General features: G+C 42.3%; 5 protein-coding genes across 5 annotated transcripts; 1 reads left to right on the top strand and 4 right to left on the bottom strand.

Moving 5' to 3' along the window:
• Positions 1–1225: 1225 nt before the first annotated feature.
• Positions 1226–5001, top strand: PCYB_113270 (DNA polymerase 1; the record flags this gene model as incomplete). Its single annotated transcript, XM_004223205.1, has 3 exons — positions 1226–1829; positions 1934–2475; positions 2947–5001. 3 exons carry the CDS (start codon positions 1226–1228, stop codon positions 4999–5001), a joined length of 3201 nt encoding a protein of 1066 aa, XP_004223253.1.
• A 552-nt stretch (positions 5002–5553) lies between these two features.
• PCYB_113280 (hypothetical protein) lies at positions 5554–6792 on the bottom strand (the record flags this gene model as incomplete). The annotated part of the gene is made up of 1 exon (XM_004223206.1): positions 5554–6792. One exon carries the CDS (start codon positions 6790–6792, stop codon positions 5554–5556), a length of 1239 nt encoding a protein of 412 aa, XP_004223254.1.
• Positions 6793–8133: 1341 nt separating this feature from the next.
• Positions 8134–9201, bottom strand: PCYB_113290 (hypothetical protein; the record flags this gene model as incomplete). The annotated part of the gene is made up of 1 exon (XM_004223207.1): positions 8134–9201. A coding segment is annotated over one exon (1068 nt), but the record flags the coding sequence as incomplete, so codon positions are not given.
• A 1553-nt stretch (positions 9202–10754) lies between these two features.
• PCYB_113300 (hypothetical protein) lies at positions 10755–12878 on the bottom strand (the record flags this gene model as incomplete). The annotated part of the gene is made up of 4 exons (XM_004223208.1): positions 10755–10993; positions 11121–11246; positions 11629–12398; positions 12554–12878. The coding sequence occupies 4 exons, from the start codon at positions 12876–12878 to the stop codon at positions 10796–10798; spliced, it is 1419 nt and encodes a 472-aa protein (XP_004223256.1). The 3' UTR covers positions 10755–10795.
• Positions 12879–15187: 2309 nt separating this feature from the next.
• Positions 15188–18232, bottom strand: PCYB_113310 (hypothetical protein; the record flags this gene model as incomplete). Its single annotated transcript, XM_004223209.1, has 11 exons — positions 18167–18232; positions 17816–18022; positions 17553–17741; positions 17138–17380; positions 16831–16962; positions 16599–16695; positions 16360–16444; positions 15958–16205; positions 15763–15825; positions 15495–15608; positions 15188–15289 (listed from the first exon to the last, which is right to left on the bottom strand). Exons 5-11 carry the CDS (start codon positions 16854–16856, stop codon positions 15188–15190), a joined length of 735 nt encoding a protein of 244 aa, XP_004223257.1. The 5' UTR covers positions 16857–16962; positions 17138–17380; positions 17553–17741; positions 17816–18022; positions 18167–18232.
• Between the last annotated feature and the right edge of the window lie 247 nt (positions 18233–18479).

The following is an 18479-nucleotide window of genomic DNA, read 5'->3' on the forward strand; positions in this document are numbered from 1 at the left end:
CCTTCCCCATTTGTAATTTTTTTAAGTAATTTTTGTGCATTTTACTGTGCAGAGTTTGTGGCAACCGATTTTTTTTTTTTTTTTTTTTTTTTAAATATCCACTTGGCGTACCGCATGACTCCCCCAGTTTGGCGTCTTATTTGACTTACGATTGGCACACGTGTGACGCTCAGCTGGTCGCACAGCTGTCACGCAGCTGGTGTCCCATTTTGCTTGTAATTAAAGCGTACCTGCCCAACTTAATTAAAAAAAAAAAAACTGCCCCAATTTTGAACCAACCCATGAATGTATGTTTTACCGTGTTGTTTGGAGTGACCTGTTTTTACGACCACATCGGTGATTACAGAGGTGTGGGGGAAGGTCCAAGGGGGGGGGAAAAAAAATAATAAAAACCCACACAGAGCAACACAGAAGGAAGAGTTATTAGATCATGTTAGGTGATCACTCCACCCCTCTCGAAATGGACACTTGACAGTATGCCCATTTGTAGGACCTCCTTTTTCCTATACAAAATGTACAAATGTGAACACAATTGGAGTGGCTCAACATTTTATTGTTGGGAAAGGGTGAAAGATCGTTTTGACGCCAGTCGGCAAGCAAAAGGAGGAGTTTTAAAAAATGCTTTTCCTGAATGAGCGAAGGGGCAGCCGCGGTGGCAGTCTGCGTGGCTGCGGAGAATAACGAATTAGGACTTTTCCGACCCAACAGCGCGAGCTTCACTCCACGGCATGCGCAGCAATTTAGAAAAAAAAGTTATCACGTCCGCAAGAATGCAAGATGTATACGCTGCAGTTATGTATGCACGTATTTATGTGTTCTTTTTTTTCTCATTTTCTCATTTATTTATTTTTTTTTTCCCACCCTGCTAGCCATTCGTTGACGAACGGATTAATACTCATTTGTTCCCAGCGCAAGGCTCCTCTATCCGGGGGTGGAAAAAACAAGGCGCAAGCGAACCCCCAACCCCCCCAAAAAAAGTGATAACATTGTTGCATTGCAAGCTTAATGGAACAGGGGAACAAGAGCGCAACAGTCCCCTTTGGAAAAAAAAAAAAAAAAATGAGATGATTCGTTGAAAGTGAATAAATTGTCACAACACAGGAGGGAAGAAAAAAAAATGGGAGGAGAAGAAATTGCCCATTCGTGTGCGTGCTATTTCACCCCCAGCTCTGTCGATGCATAATTGCATACAGATATAAGGACAGATGGCCGAAAAAATGAAAAAATGAAATTGTTCTTCTTTTTAAAACGAAGTCGCAAACATTTGAGAAAACACAGGAACGTCCACAGTGACTCGTACATATGCAGGAGCAACGTCAGATTTTTTCACACTGTAAATTATGCGCACTTGGCGCATTTGGTTAGTAAAAAAAGAAGCAATTCGGACGAAGCGAGTTCGCTGCATGCTCTGCTTAGCACTTTGACGAAGCGAAGGCATAGCGAAAATAGCCATTACAGTGAAGTTAGCAGTCACAAGGGGCACACCTGCCATATCGAAGCAAATCACTGTGAATACAAAAACGCTTTAACCAGGTGGAAAGAGCTAGTAAAGATATACATAAGCTGGTTCCCAGAAATTACCGAAGATAAATATAAGTCGAAATGTTTTTCCCTACCTACCTATTTGGTCATCCATGTGGTGGTCCCTCGTAGCGACACAAGTCAGACAAATACATTGCAACAATTTGAGGAATTCAATTTTGATACTCTCCTAAAAGGTATTTATCGAAAGGGGGAAAACACACCTGATAGGGACCTCCACAAATATCCTCCCGAAGTGCCAAATCACTCTGTTTACAATGCAAAAGGAGGAAGCTCACCAAATGGAGGTGAAACCATTGATGGGGAAGGAATTCGCAGTTTAGGAGAAGACAATAGGGGAGAAAATCCAAATAGTGGAAAAAATAAGTCCACCAAGAAAAAAAAAAAAAAGACAATTTAGGTAGTTACCATGTACACTACGTTATCGGAAGAAATATCGGCGATGCGTACAATAGAGTAGAAAGCGTTGTAAGTGAGGCGGATGTTGCTGAACTGGGAATACAAGTAAAGGATCAAACAGATAAAAGTGATAAACGGGAGGTATACAGCGAAAGAAACTACTTCTTCTCTATTAACATGCTTGAACTGAAAGGTAACGAGGCGGACAGGGAGTTACTAAATCGATGTATTAGAGGAAATTTTACAGAAACAGTTAACCCCTTGGCGAAGTTTCAACCCATTGGTGACCACCACCCCTATCCGTTTCTCTTCATCGTGTATGACTATAAAACTCTAATTCATGTATTTAATAACATCAGATTGGAAGTGCCAAATATTGGCAGCGTCTTCGATGTCTATATTTTGAGTTCCCTATTGCAGCTGGTCCAGAGGGGGGAGAAGCTTCAAAATGTGTTTAGTGCATATGCAGCAGAGTCTGGAGGAGGTATGTTGTCGGTGCTGAGAAGCAGTACGTCCGTTTTGGAGCTACCCACTGTGGAGTCCACAAAGAAATGCCACTTTTCCATTATGCCTCCCGAATTTTCGGACGTCATTTCTGGGAAATATGGCATTTTCGGGTGGGGAAAGTACCAAAAGATGAAAATAAAGTACGAAAGGGAGAAGAAGAAAATCCGCGGTGTAGGGGAGAAGGCGAAGGATAAGCGTAGCATCATTTCGGAGGGTCACTCTCCTGATGGTGGCACTTCCACCCCACCCAGTGCGGCACAGCAAACGAGTAGGGTGAGACAGAACCACTTCAGTTTCACTCACGTAGAGGTAAGGGACCAAAGAAGTATTAAAAAATTGGCGTTCGGAAATAAAAGAAGCATGTACGAAATCACGGAGGAAGATATGATCAGCTACTGCATATCGAGAAATTGCTGCATGATGGCACTCTTCGATTTTTTGATGAGCAAATTTGCAAATAATTTAAATTTGTTAAATATTTACCTCAAAATTGAGCAGCCACTCATCCTATGTATTAGCGAAATTGAAAGGAGAGGAATTTTTTTAAACCAAAAAAAAATTGAGGAAATTCACCAGAGTTGTAGTAACCCCTTAGTGTATAAGGAAGAGATAGAACACCTCTGTGAATGTAACATCAATTTGAATTCGTCGAAGCAGGTTTCATCTCTCATATATAGACACTTGCTCGATCTTTCCCTCAGCCCTAACGTGGAGGTAGTCACAACAAATGGAGATGCAATGCCTCATGCGGAGAGAGTAAATTATGATCATACTGTTGGAAGGAACAATAGTGGTAAACCGTTAAGTCACACATGTGATGGATTTTACGAGGAGGAAGGGATATTTGAATGTGGGGAGGAAAACATAGGGGAGGAAGCAAAAGGCCCACAGTTGAAATATTGCAAAGGAGCGAATAAAGAAGATACGATGAGGAGGGGAGAAAAGATAGAAAAGAGTAACTTACTGAGAAGCATTATTACGAATGGTAACTACACTGGTTCTGTGACAATGCCGTCTTTGGCCATCGGGACATCGGAAGAAACGAAGCCATTCCCCCAACTTAACAACACCATTAACGAAATGAGAAGAAGCAAAAGTCTGCAGACGAACAACAAAACGCTCAAACTGATTGTGGACGAAATTGAACGGAATGAACATATAACAGAAAAGGAAAAGGAAAAAATAAAAAAAATTATCAACAACGTGAAACTGTACAGGGAGTCCAAGAAGCTGTTTCAGAATTATATAGAAAATTTGCCCAAGTTTATACAGAAGGAGACGAACAAGATTCACTGCAACTTCAATCAGATAGGAGCGTCCACGGGCCGACTCTCCTGCGAGCAGCCCAATCTGCAGAACATCCACTCGAGGTTCCGCTGCGCGATATCACTCAAGGGGGGGGATGTTGGCAACGGCAATCGAGGCAGCGCAGAAGTAGGAAGGGATAAGCTAACCACAGCGGAGCAGCCTCCCCGGGAAAAGTTAACCTGTGAAGTATCCCCCCACGGAAGCGCTCCCCACGGAGGTGCCCCCCCTGATGGAGAAAACCTCATCACGTTCGACTACAAGCAAATGGAGTTGTTCGTCATGGCGTACCTCAGCTTCGACGTGCAGTTACTGAAGATGCTGCAGAGCGGCGATGTCTTCGTTGAGACCGCCAAGGTACTATTTAACACAACCCAAGTGACTAGCGAGCTAAGGAGAATGACCAAAACGGTGATCTATGGGATACTATACGGACAGACTGAAAATGGATTGGCCAAAAGCCTCCTGATAAGCGAAGGAATGGCAAGTAATCTAATTTCGAATTTCTTTCAGGTTTTCCCAAACGTGTACCGATTTATGCAAATGCAAAAAATTTTGCTCAAGCATATGAATAGAGTATACACGTTAATCGGGCGAAAGAGGATAATTGAGCCCACCATAAAAAATAAATACCGCATAAGTATGAACACGCCGATTCAGGGGTGCGCGGCAGACGTCATGAAGTTCGCCCTGTTGTCTTGCTTCCGCATCATGACGCATGGGCATGGGTGCCATGCCGCAAACGATTTCAGAGGTGTGCATGGACCACATAGCAAGCAGGACGTGCACTCCACGTGTGATTATCCCCAGAGCGCACGCCTGTTAGAAATAAACAACGTGAGTGCATCCCTCCTGGAAGAAAACAAACCATTCCTAAAAGCAACGAAATTAATTTTGCAAGTGCACGATGAATTGTTATTTGAGAGCACCAGAAGAGCTACGGCCCCTATCATTCGACTCTTCAGCCCCGTCCTAGAAAACGCCTTTTACAATTTAATTCACTACACAAATACGTGTGATAGGTTGGTTCTTCTTTACGATTACATGCATGATCATATTTCTGTTCAGACATATATAGAGTATCTACAGCTATCTAATAATGGTCAGACGTGGGATCCCCACTCCTATGGACCAAATGATGATAGGAACCATAATTTGTCCAACAAATTAAATTCAATTTTTGAAAAGTTTAATTTTATGTTACCGATTAAGGTAGAAACGGGAGACTACTACAAGGAGTTTTCTTAATATATGTGTGCCATTTGTGGGGTGATGCATGCTGGCAAACTCCATATTTGTTTTTCTCGCGATTGGCGCTTCTTTTTCCTTTTAAGGGAATCCCGCGAACTAGCACGGCACGCGCGTAGAGCGTGCTTGCATTCGTATCAACCTGTTCACACGCGTAATCGCACAAATTGAATGACCTATTTGTGTTTTTTTTTTTTAAGTCATTTTTTGTTGCCCACTTTTTTGTGGGTGGGCGCCCGTAAAACAACAAGAAGAACGACAAAAAAAAAAAAAAAAAAAAATAAATCAAACGAAAAAAAAAAAGGAAATTAAAAAACTGCATTATGATGAAGGGGTATATACCAAGGGGGTAGAGCACCACATAAGGCGGGACAAAACACCGCTGCGGGGATTTCCCACGGGGGGTGTTTCTCCCCCGCGCCGTAACAAATGGGTATGCATTACGAGCGCACGAACATGACGAATTAATTTAAGCATATCGCAGTTGTATATACGCACACGCGTGTCGCTAAACCAAGTGTAGACACTCTCCCTTTCCCCCCCCTGTGTTCATCAAAGCTCGTTAAATAATTCATTATCGATTGAGTTTTCAAAATCCCTTTCGGGGGGATCGCCTCTTCCATGGGATGAAGAAGGTGCATCCTTTTTGTTCGCGCCTTTCCTGTTCGCACCTTTCCTGTTCGCACCTTTCCTGTTTGCCCCTTTCCTATTTGCCCCTTCCATTTCCTCCTTACACAACTGCCCCTTCTCCAGATCCACGCGCAGCTGTTTATTCACCTCCTTTAGAGATTTATTTTCTTCCATTAGCTTGTCAAAGTGGTCCCTTAAATCGCTTAAGCTCTCGGCGAGTGTGTCCAGTTTGCTGCTCAGAATTTTGTTCTCCTTTTTCAACTTCCTCATTTTTTGTTTCATTAATTTGTTCCCATTTTCTAATTCCTCAATTTTTTTATTTTTTAATAAAAGTAGGTTCCTCTCCCCCTCGCTGATATACTGATCCATGTAGGAGAAGTCCATGTAGTTTCTGCTCGTCAATTCTTTTAAGTAGTATTTACAGTTGGTACAATCGATGCTCTTTGAGAGGAGGACTTCTTCATCCGCCTGTTCCATTTTGGCTAGTAGCGCATCCACGTCCTGTTCGTTCATGTGTTTTTCATGCCGATCATTCGTATCGCTACGTTTGTCACTTTCCCCACACAGGTGGTACTGTTCCCCCCAGCTGCTATTGCCACCACTTAGGGAGTCCATAAAGTCGCCCAGAATTGGCATCTCCTCTTTAGGTGAAGCCAAACCAGGGGCCCCTTCAACAGGCAGCAACTCCCCCAGAAGGGAGAATTCCGAACCGCTTCCTATTGCTACCTCTGAGTTCATATTATAGACCATTTTTTTCTTCATTTCCCTTTTCCCCAAATTGTGAAGTTCCTTCTTAAATTGAACTGCATCTTCATCACTGTTGGCAGTTTGCTCAGGGAGAGAGCTTTTCCGCTTTGCTCGTTTTGTTCCGCTTGAAATTTCTGCTCGTTCTTCGGATGTACATGAGGGCCTCTTCCCCGTTGTATTTTCTGTCATATAGTTCGTCTCCTTCTCTTGCGACTTCGATCGGTCAGTGCTGCCGCTCGTGATGATCATGTCGAGCATCTGGAACGAGAAGGTGCCGTTCGCCGAGTTTGCCGTGTTAGCCGTGTTAGCCGTGTTCGCCGTGTTCGCCGTGTTCGCACCGTTGGGCCCACTTTCGGGGCTAACGTAATTGGGCCCACTTTCAGTGTTCTCTGCGCTGTCATTAGGCCCCTCCATTATGATATTATATCACCCTTCGCACGAAAAAAAGAAAAGAAAAATGGTTCTACGTCGCTACCTTCGTTACATATTCCCTTGTGCGATACGTTACTCATTTGGCATTTTAAAATTGCAAATGTAACGTTTCGGTGAAGCCACCCTGTCATGCTATACTCGGGCACGTAAAAAAGCGCGTGCGTTAATCGAGCCACACGCTAATATATACGTGCACCTAGGGGGTAATCCGGATGGTGCACATAGACGCAAAGACCAGGGGACAGGAACGATGCCACAGGCTTGTTTTCATTTCGATGTGTAACTGTGATGACAACAGTGGGGTCATGTCTATGCCTTCCTCTGGATTTTTATTTCACGCAGATGGTGTGTCCCGATTCGTCCTTCTGCCGCAAGTGGGGATAACTAGGAAGACCTTAAATGGATTTATTTCGAACCCATGTAAGTAGATTAGCAAATAATCCCATGCACCTAGTCTAGTGGCAGCGCTAAGGTGTACGTATAAAGAAATTGGTGCACCCCTTTCCAGTAAAGTGGTTCCGCTTTAACGCCTTGGAACGAACATCCTTAAGGGAAGGCTTCTTCCTCTTCTTCCTCTGCTTATGCGACCTTCAACGTTATGACCCTGCGCGCGGCACTCGTGTGGAAGGTTGAAGGGAGAAGTTTGCGCAGGGGAAAAAAGATTTCCCTTTCGGCAAGAAGGGGGGGGAACAGCGCGGTAGTGCAGTAGTAGTAGTAGCAGTAGTAGTAGCAGCGGTAGTAGTAGCAGCGGTAGTAGTAGCAGCAGTAGTAGTAGCAGCAGTAGTAGTAGCAGTAGTAGTAGTAGTAGTAGCAGCAGTAGTAGTAGTAGCAGCACTAGTAGCAGTAGTAGTAGTGCCAACAGCTGGAGCGCCAAGTCGTACCCGCGGGGGACAAACCTCGCCCGTGCTTGAAAAAAAATTAAAACGTTAAATTTTTTGGCGTGCCCCTTTTTCAAGCTCCAAAATTTTTTAAAATTTTGTCGTTTAGCGTGTAAGGTGAAATTCGCCCGCACGCGTTTTTTAAAGAGGAACGCATAATGCACAAATAGGGGGATCGCAAAAAGGAGGTAGGTTAAGGTGACAAGTAGTAGGGCGCGAAAAGGGCAAATGTAATAGTCTCACGTGCGTGGTGAGCATGTAACGGGTATACCAATTTTTCATTATGCACACAGCGTGCGTAACACACTTCACGAAATTTCCAGAGCGCGTCAAAAAAAAAAAAAAAGGACAGGGAGGCATCTCCTTTTTTTGGGGGGTGGCAACTTCCTCGTATGGTAATTGCACACTTGTATGACTAATCTGTTTTAATTCTCCTTAAAAACTTGAATAGCAAAAAATTAATCGTGCCATCCCCGGCATAGGAATGAAATAAATGATCCGAATAATTGACACAAATTTTATTTTCCTTTGAGGACTTCTGCAAGGAACATGCTGCAGGGGGCATACCCATAGCAAACTCCTTCTCGCAAATACAAAATGTGGATAAGTCAGCATTTTTACTTAACGCATAATCTATAGAGTAATTTAATCCCTCAAGGAATGGAATTATTTTTAAAAACAATCTGATAAAAAAACATCTTAAAAAAAACGGTTTGGCTTGCACATTTTTTTTATTTGAAATAATTTTAATTTCAAATATTTTATTAAAAATGTAATATTGAGAAGATATGTCTAGCATTAAATGATAAAAGGTGAAAATAAAAATGCCAAAAATAAATCCAAGCAACACATCGGAAGTGTAATGGATAAACCCGATGATTATGAACGCATAAATGAAACAACAGAAGAAAGTTATCACAGTCTTCAGTACAACATTGTTCATGTAAAAAAGGGCGAATAGTAAAAATATCGTCGTAGAAAACGAATGTCCCGATATAATCAAATCAGAACATACATATACTAAGTTCATATTTATTTTAATTATCTGCAATAAATTAAATGCAAAATTGCCACTTTCTAGAGGTACACACGTTTCCAATGTGGCTGGAAGGGAAGTGACATAAATAAGTACCCCCCTCAATATATAAAAAAAACCCAGCATGTAAAGGAAGCGACAAACAATGGCCATAGACAAGTACACACTATTAAACAAAATTAATTGTAGGAAAGTAATTGACAACAATGCTATTAAATTGTTGGATAATTTGTAAGATATCCATTCAGGTGGATTTTCAAACAAATTGTGAATTCGATCACTCAATGGTGTGGTGTACCTTTTGTAATATGAATCGCTATATATCATGAAAAATCCTTGTATGATCAAGGAGATTAATAAAAATATTAACGCGATTGCTAACCTCAGGAGTAACACTTTAAACAGTTTCCATTTTGTCAAACTGTGTATGTCACCATCACTGGGATTTGCTCCGTTCGATGAGGCGAAGCTATTCATTTTTATGTCCACATTTATTTTGTAGTTATCGTTCGTTGTGTAACTGTTGCTGCCTTCATTTTTTCTCTCGGGCTGTTCATAATTTTTTTTTATTTCGGTCGTCATTTTGGTATGTTCTGCGTTTTTCGCGAAGTTTTTTTTTGTTGTTGTTGTTTAGCTGGGTGAGCGTGACAAAATTGGGCACTCATGACAAAATTGGGTACTCATGACAAAATTGGGCACTCATGACAAAATTGCGTACTCGTGACAAAATCGCGACAATGTGACAAAATCGAGTCAACATGGCGAAACCGCGCTAGCATCACAACATGTGTACGGTCTTACGCAGCTACACACGACGCGCGCGATAGGCGGACACAAAAACAAGCAAAAGGACAAAAGGACAAAAGGACAAAAGGACGAAGCGAACGTAAAAGCTTATTTCCAAACGGTTGGGCAAATCACCTACACGTGCATGTGCGTGGTCTTTCGTACAACATAAACAACAAAAATTTTGTACAGCAAGTCGAAAAATTTTCAATGTTCAAACAATCAGTCTCGCAGGGCCTCAGAAATGCCTTTTCGATTTACGCACGAGGTGTTCATGTACAAATGTATGTTTGCCGGGGTATAGGACACACGAGTACGTACAAATACGCATAAGTAAATATGCTCACTCGTGTGTACATGCACTCATCCGCTTCTTTCTCGTTTTGAAATTTTGTTTTTTTTGTGTACTACAAGTTCGCAACGCTAGCTCATGCGAACCAGGGAAAAAAAAAAAAAAAAAAAAAAAAATTAAAATTAGCGTAACTACGCGCATAATGCTTTTTCGTGCTTCGCTTTTTAGGGCTTCCTTTTTTTATGCTTCATTTTTTTACGCTTCATTTTTTTGTGTTTAATTTTTCCATTTTTTAAGTTTTTAAATTTTAACAAAAAATGGTGGGGGGGGTGCGGAAAAGACACGCGAAAAAAAATGGCGTGATGGTGTAGAAATAAGCAGATCAATACTTCATAATAAAGTGGGCGAAAAAAATTAGATCAAAAGGGGAGAGGGAAAAAAAAAAAAATTAACAATTCGATTACATGTGTATGCATATGAGCATATGTACTCATGTGCATAACGTGCGTACGCATGGGTACCCACTTGCGCGCAGATTCCCTGTCAAACGCGCACGCCTCACACCGCATAAGGTTGGGTTTTAAAATAAAAATTAAAAGGAGCCAAATTTAAAAGAATTCATAAAAACATCAAATTAATCATAGGAGGCGACACATGCATGCAAATGCGAACATCATATGGGAGTGGCACATATACACACAAATGCACACAGCGGTGTGATGGGTCAAACATTAGACACAAAATGAAAAAATGAAATTATAAAAAATACTAACTGTTAATTTAATAATGTATCAAACGCTCCATTAGGTGGAGACTACGGGGTGCCGCTTTGGCTGGAGTGTACGTATGTACGGTGAAAAGGTATAATAAAAAAAACTTAATTACTCTTTATGCTTGTTTTGCAAATTGACAAACAAATTGGTGCTCGAAGAGAGGGGGCACACACACACAAACATGCGCATATGTATACGAGCATATGCACAGATTCACGAGTTAATTATTTTTCCTGATTCCACACAGGTACTTGATTTCGTTCACAATGTTCTTAAGGGTTGATAGATCAAAGGACCCGCTGCCAGCATAGGAATGGTAAAAGTGGTCGCTAAAATCGCAATACTCTTCGTTGTTCACGGTCCTCTTTTTTGTTATGAGGCCTTTTGCATTCACCGGCTTACACGGGCAGAAGCAGTTCTGTAGGGGGGGGAGCAACGTCCGCATAGGTGATAAGCTATACACACAAATTACAAATCTGTACATAAGCACATAAACACTTGCACGATTTCGTTACTCGCGCCGTTGCGCTGATTGTGCTACTTACCCATTCCTTGTCATACGAAGCTGCCATGTTCAGCCTGTAATCCAATCCTTCCATGAACCCTATTATCCGAATGAAGTAGGTGAACACTGCGCAGCGTTCAACAAAGGAGGCAGCATAATTCGAATTCTAAAAGGGGAGGGAAAAAAAAAAAAAAAAAAGGGGGGAAAGTGAGCATCCTCATAACGATGAGGAAAACGTATATGCACAATCTTGGCGCTCCTCATGTGGGAGATGCTTAATTTGTACGCAAAACAGTTTTGTCTCTCTCGGTTGTTTGTACATGCTAAAAGGCGGACTCATATTTTTTTCTCATTTTGCGTATCGCGTACTAAAAGGTACACGTCACAAGTTGAACAGTGGTTCGCCTGTCCAATTTGGACGGAAAAACCTTTTCATGCCGATCCACACGTGGGGTACGCATGTGTGCATACAATTATGACAAATCCATGCATAAATCTCACTTCAGTAGCGAACCGCGCATCGTGCACGGCACCCTGCTCTCCCTTACCTTGAGGGAGAAGGACCTGTGCTTGGCGTACCGCTTGGCGGCAATCTCCAGCATGCTGTGATAGAAGAGAAAAAATGTGGACCCGAAGACGTAGCCCATGAGCACGTCCACCGTGTAGTGAAATCTGGAAATCACAATCATGCCATAGATAAACAGGCAGTAAAGGAAAATCACCGCTTTTATGTAAGTCTTCTTTTCATAAAACATCCAAAAAAATTTAAAAACCGTGGTAAAGGCAGTATGTCCTGAAATAATCAAATCCGTACATTCGTACACTTGCGCAGTTATTATCAGATAAGTAGTATATAAATTTTCAATTAGATTTTTATTTCTCACTGGCTGACAGGTAGGTATTGGGCATGGGATTGTCGTGACGTAAATAAAAATTGACCTTACGCAGTAAATGGAGGAGAGCATTAACAGTAGCCTAATTAACATACTAATGGAAATCAGGAGGGGAGAAAATAGACCAAATCTCAATAGAGTAATGATTAGAAAAAATGCGATGCTTGAATTTATGAATGCCGTTTTCATGAATGATGGTACTTCTTTGTACAACTCATGGACTCTATCCCTTAACGGCTCGTCTCCCGTCTTGTAGTAGGTGTCACTTAGTATGATAAAGTAACACTGGACGAGTACGCCAAATATTGTGAACAACAGGGCGTATATCAATCGGATGTACAAAATTTTCAGCATTTTTTTTTTCGCGCTGCAACTCTTCACTTCCACTATGTTGATGTTGTTTTTTTGTCCGTCGAAGGAGTCATCTGCCAGGGGTGGAAGGAGGATGTGCGTGCAGGTATGCGTCAAGCTGTATGAGTTACGCGTCGAACTGTACACTGTGACGTGTCCGTGGACACACAATCCGATATACAAACACGCATAATCAGTGAAGGATCCTCGGCGCGCCCCAAATAATTACCCATGTCCTCTAAGATGAAATCATCCTGCATCCCGGAATAGGCTGGCCGGGATGCCTTCACCATCCTCTCCCTTTTATCGGAAAAGGCGTCCGTTTGATTATTGTCTCGATCTCTGTCATCAATAAATTTGGAGTTTAACTTACCAACGCATTCCGTGTTCAAATTATTTTTATAATCGATAGCAATTTGTATGTCCTCATTTTGCTCCAGATTTTTTTTTTCGTCCTTCTCCCTGTTTTGACATCCCTTTCCTGTTTTGTATTTCGAGTTGGGGTTTTTACTACCATCTGACGGAGGGCGTGAGTTTAATTTTCCTTCTATCATTTTATTTATTTGTCCTCTCTTTAACTTATTTTTATCATATTGTTAAGCGGGCGGACGTTGACGGTTCAGGGTTCGAGGGGGTGGAAGAATAAATATCAACACGGAGCGCGTTTGGTCCAGCTGGTTAACAAACGGGTGTAACACACAGGGGGGGAGAAGCGATAGTAGAGGTTGAAGCGGTTGTAGCGATCGAAGCGATTGAAGCGGTGAAGCGGCGAAAACGAAGAAGACTGGCCCACTCGAGCTCATAAACGGGTGGAGGGAACAACTCGCGGGGTAGATAGAGAAACGGAGGGAAAGAACAAAATGGGCTAGCAACGAGGTGATCAAGGCGGCCAAGCAAAAGAAGGTGCAAACAGGGAAAGGGGAGAGAAAAGGCAGAGGAACAGAAGCTAAACTTGTACAGCCCCCAATTATGCCTTAATTATACGCATTTTAAAAGGCTCAAGGTGGAAAGTCAAAATGTAAGCGGTACGATGGCGCGCAGAAATGTATGAAAGCAGGAATTTCACATTGCTCGTTTGAAGGGGCACATAAAAAAAAAAAAGGAAGCAAAAAGAGGGGAGGCCAAGTACAGCGAGGTGTGGCTAAATGGGCGGCTGGCGCTACATGACGCGGGGCTAAATGACGTGGGCGGAAAGGAGTGACTTCAAATGGAAACAGTCCGCATAACAAAACGCGCAAAATATGGGAGGTATGCAAAATATGTGAAATGCATGGCGCCCCCTGTTCCAGCCGCTTCGGCGAAAATTAATTGCATGTGCTTGGGTGGCTAAATGTTGCTTTCCGCATTTCTCTGTCAGTTGATATCTGTAGCCCTGCGCGTCCATCCGCTCATGCTCAGCGGTGTGGTACATATGTGCATATATATATTCATATGCAGTCGCAGCTCAACGTTTTTTCGGCTCCATCTCTGAACACTTCTTCAGTTTTTTCTTCAACCGTGCGGCTCCAACTGTTTAGCTTTTTGAAGTAAATGTAAGAGAAGGGGAGGAAAAAAGGGGGGGAAAAGGGAAAAAAAACAAAAAAAAGGAAGAAAAGGAAGAAAAACAGTGGGACGGGAAAAAAGGGAAGAAGAAAGGAGAACGAAATGGAAGAAAAAAAGCGGAAAAAACAAAAAAAAACGGAAAAAACATAAAAACGGAAAAAACATAAAAACGGAAAAAACATAAAAACGGGGGGAAAAAAAAAGGCAAAAAAAAAATTTCCATTTTTTTTTTTTTATTTCTACTAACATCAAGTGTGAAGGAATGCACGAATACAAACGGCAAAAATTACGGAAACTTCTGTCGTTTGTGACATTTATGGAAAATCATTTTACACCACCCTGCTCGTTTTCTTCTATACGCATTGTTTTTTACTCCCTGTTTGCGTTTTTTTTCCAGCTTTTTTTCGGCCAATTTTCCGCGCTGTTTGAAGTTTTCCTCTTATTTTTCCCATTTTGTGCGCAGAAACAAAAGTGGCACAGTGTAGACACGGGCGGGTTTCCATCAAAATAGTGAACGCGCATTTTTGGTGCGATTGGGTGAGAGGTGCGCGGCGAATTCTACCTGTGCGTCCAGTTTTTTCGCCACTCAGACGTTTCTCCATTCGTTCATGTGCACGTATGTTTTAGCACATACGGGTGTTCGCTTTTGACCGGTGAAATCGCCGCCGGGTGAAGTTGCTGCAGGGTGAAATCGCGACCACGTGGAGTTGCGGACTGCCGAAATTGCTGCCTCGCCATTTTCCAATTTTTCAAAATTTCCCAGCCCCTTAATTTCCCCCCGCCGCCCCTCAACCCGGCAATGCTGAAAAAAACACTCGCCAATTCACCCTGCACATTTTGCGTGACGCACATAATCCAAGTGACCCAAACGTGGAATGAGTATCCCCCAATGGCAAAAAAATGCCTTTTTCCCCTAAATGGCCAAAATGAATGCACACAAAGAGTTATCTACGTACAATTTTAGGTTGATCATTTTTGTTAAAAAAAAAAAAACACATTATGAGTCTGCAAAATGAGAAAAAACGAGGAATTATAAAATCGAGATCGAAAAAAAGAGGCACATATTTATGTCGCAACAACGAAGGAAATGTTTTGATTCATTGTTCCAAATGAACTGATGAAAAGGTCGTTTGGGTTTTGCTTTGCTTTAACTTGTTTTGCATTGCTTTAACTTGTTTTGCATTGCTTTAACTTGTTTTGCATTGCTTTAACTTGTTTTGCCTTGCGTTGCTTTGTTTTCCCGTCTGCTCTCTAAGCAGCTAGCAGCTTTGCAAACATGACAATTACCCCCTCTTGGGTTCTTCCTCCCCAATTGCCCCCTTTAAAACACGTTTTCTCTTTTCAAAATATCGAGATCTTCATTTGAGAAATAGTTAAGGTGCATGATCGCTTCGTAGTTTTCTTTGTTCTTTTCATTTGTATCCTGAGAGGGGGGTTGGAAAAAAGGCATTGGTGAGCAAAGATTGATCAATAAGTGTATCCGCCGTGTCGACGCGCCTTAAGTGGAAAACCGCAACTAGCAATTGGCAACTCGCAAATGCCTTCTTTGCAAATTAGGAATGCCCCCAATTGGGGCGTTCCGTTTGCCCTCAATTGCGGCATTCCAGTTGCCCCTCTTTAGCAGTTACTATCAAATCATCGACGTCCTTCCGTAGCTTTTCAAATTTGTAGAATTTCTCCCCCAACGTTCTGTTCAATATTTCGTTCTGCTCCGGATCCACTGATTCCTTCCACTTGGAAAGCTGCACAAGGGAAGGGGACACATATGGGGCGGTCTCCACATGTATATAGTGAGGATGAGCTGCGAGGGGAATGCTCAGGAGGACGCACAAAGTAAATAATGTAGCACGATGTTAATATGCCCTTTTTTGTTCTAAGCGAAAAATGGAGAGTAACCTCAAGGTTGCTTATTTCCAGGGCTTCGCTCTTCAGTTTTATTTTCGTCTCCAAGAAGTAGTTCTTCCGATCGGGGGGTTGCAAAAAGGAGGGGGCGCGCACACACACGCATATACATAAATATACATACACACATTTAAAGACACACATTTAAAGACACCCGTGCGCAGGTCCGCAGGGAGCCCCTCCTCTCACCTCTAACAGCATCCTCTGCAGGTAGTCATACAGCTTCATCCTACTTCGCGCATATGCACCTTCGTATTCCTTGGAGATTTTCGCCAAGAGCATTTTTTTTATGTCCGCCTCGAGCTTCAATTCTGTTAGGATCTTTTGTTGTTTCTTTCTTTTTTCTTTGATTCTTTTTAAATCCGTTTTCAGCTTTTCATAGTCGACGATGTTTTTCTCAAGGATGCCTACATCTTTATCCAGTTGCTCTAATTTTTCTGGGGAGAGGGGGGGTTGGCAGTGTTGCTGAGGGAGGCGTCATGGTTATGTCCTTTATATGTCAGGACAGAAGCGAAGCGCCCCACTGCTCACAAAAATGAAACGTGTCACCTCGTAAAAATAAAAAAAAAACGTTTCTTCTCTCCTTTTTACTTGTGTGAGTTGCCATATCCTTTTTTAATTCTTCCAAGTGTTTTTTTTTCGAGAGGAAGATTTTCCTCTTGTTCAACTTTTCATTCTGTTAATGGGTGAAGCAGCGAAGGAAAAGGAGGGAGAACTCAGTCTCATTTGTCGCGGGGGCAATACAGATGGTGATTCTTTGACGACACGCATATGTCATGCTAGATAAAAATCAGTTTGGAAACATAAGGGGTGGTGGTAACTGAGCCTACCTCCAACTTTTGAATGATTCCTAGTTGGTCGTCCAGAATTAGTTTAAAGTAGCTTTGCATGTTGAGGATTTTTTCATTGTACCCTGCGAGGATATTTCTGGGTAGCAATTTTGAGTTATCATTCACAGGGGGGGGGAGGGCCTTGCGCTTTGCATTGGTACGCTTCGATTCGTTGTGCCCCCCTCCAGGCGTTACTCGTGCAGAAGTACCCCCCCACACACACACTGTCCCTTTACATAAGAACAATGGCAGGCTCATTTTCAGTTAGCAACTTTTTTTTTTGGCAGTACTTGATGGCTTCGTTCTTTTCGGACTGCAATTTGAAAATGACTTTTTGCCTCTTCTTGTCTAGTTTTTCCCTTTCCTGAGGAGGCAGGTAAAAAATGATGACGCGAGGTTTCGAAGAGGGGGGTGGTCTGTTATGTTGGGAAGCTCCATTCAAAGAAACCTCGTCATGCAAAGAAAACTCGTCATGCAAAGAAAACTCGTCGTGCAAATTAAACTCGTAGCGCTTCAGCACTTTTGGTATGCCCACTAACTATATTAATCTTCCTGGAACAGTTTTCCTTGGCCTTTTTAAGGCTGCTGGTAAACCTCCTGTTAATTTCTGCTATCATTTCGTTTTGCGAGAGGACAATAGAGTTTAGTTTATTCAAATGCTGGATGCTGGTCACGGTGGTTAGTTTCTCGTAGTCTTTGTTTGCCTGTTGCTTCTTTTTATCTTCCCTTCGAAGGGGGTACAACAAGTTGGGGGGGAGGGCGAAAAAAAGAGACGCATCCATGTCGCAGACATGTAGATCTATTTGACCCTCATTTGTATGCGCGGAGATATATCTGCCACGCCGGAAGAATGTGCTCGTCCCTCTCCTAGAAGCAATGCCATTCGAGTAAAATTCACTTGGCAGGACTTTCTCTTTTTTCGCCTGCCACAGCCGTCCCTCCACCCCCAGTCGCTTACTCCGAAATTTGGGTGTAGCCGTGCAGCTCGATTTCATTTTTGGCTAAATTCTCTAAAAAGGCCTCATAACATTTGAGCACAAATTTGTTTACGACGTTTTCGACTTTTCTGGAGGAGAGGATTTTGTGGGACTTGTTTTCTTCCAGCTCGATTTCTTTTTTTTTTTCCTCCAGTTTTAGGACCTGTCGGGAAGAGGGTGATGTGCTGGATGTGTAAGGTGTGAATAGGCATCGAAAAGGCGATGTCTAAAGGGAGCCACAAAGTTGTGCTTCTCTATTTTTCCTTTTCCATCTGCCGCGCTGTTGCTGGGCTTTCTTCTGTCGCACCCCCTCCAGCACAATCCCACGATGCAAACCTTTATGTCATGGTAGCCCAAAAAAACCGTTGCATCTATATTCTTAATTTTTTCCTTAATCTCATCGGCAATTTTATTTTCTGCATTCAGATCTTCCTTTAACTTTTTCAACTGCAATGAGGAGGTGGAAAAGGGGGTGTCACAAAATGCTCATACCCATTTAACACCGTGTGTACCATTCGGGCTGTACTTATACATTATATTTTTTTTTTTTTTTTTTTTTGTACATTTGAATGTCAGTTTTTTTATCTTTACCTCCTTTAGGAGAACCTTCTTTTCCTCCTTCTTCTTAGCGCTGTTTTTTTTTGTCCCTTTCTTCATATTTTTTTTTTTTTTTCTCCTTCACAGTGTGTTTCTAAACTGTGTGGGCACTTCTTCCCTCATAGGGGGGGATAATGAATCTTTGTTGGCGACTCTGTTCGTATTTTTACCCCAGACAGGACGGATTAGTACTGCGCAAGGGGGCCTGACAATACTTTTAGCAAGGCGCACTTCGTTAGAAGAAAAGCTATGCAAGGGTGGGAAAATATCCCCCAGTAAGAAACTAAGAATGTATGCAGCGAGTTAT

Source organism: Plasmodium cynomolgi, chromosome 11, assembly GCF_000321355.1.
Source record: "Plasmodium cynomolgi strain B DNA, chromosome 11, whole genome shotgun sequence".
Lineage (NCBI taxonomy): Eukaryota > Apicomplexa > Aconoidasida > Haemosporida > Plasmodiidae > Plasmodium > Plasmodium cynomolgi.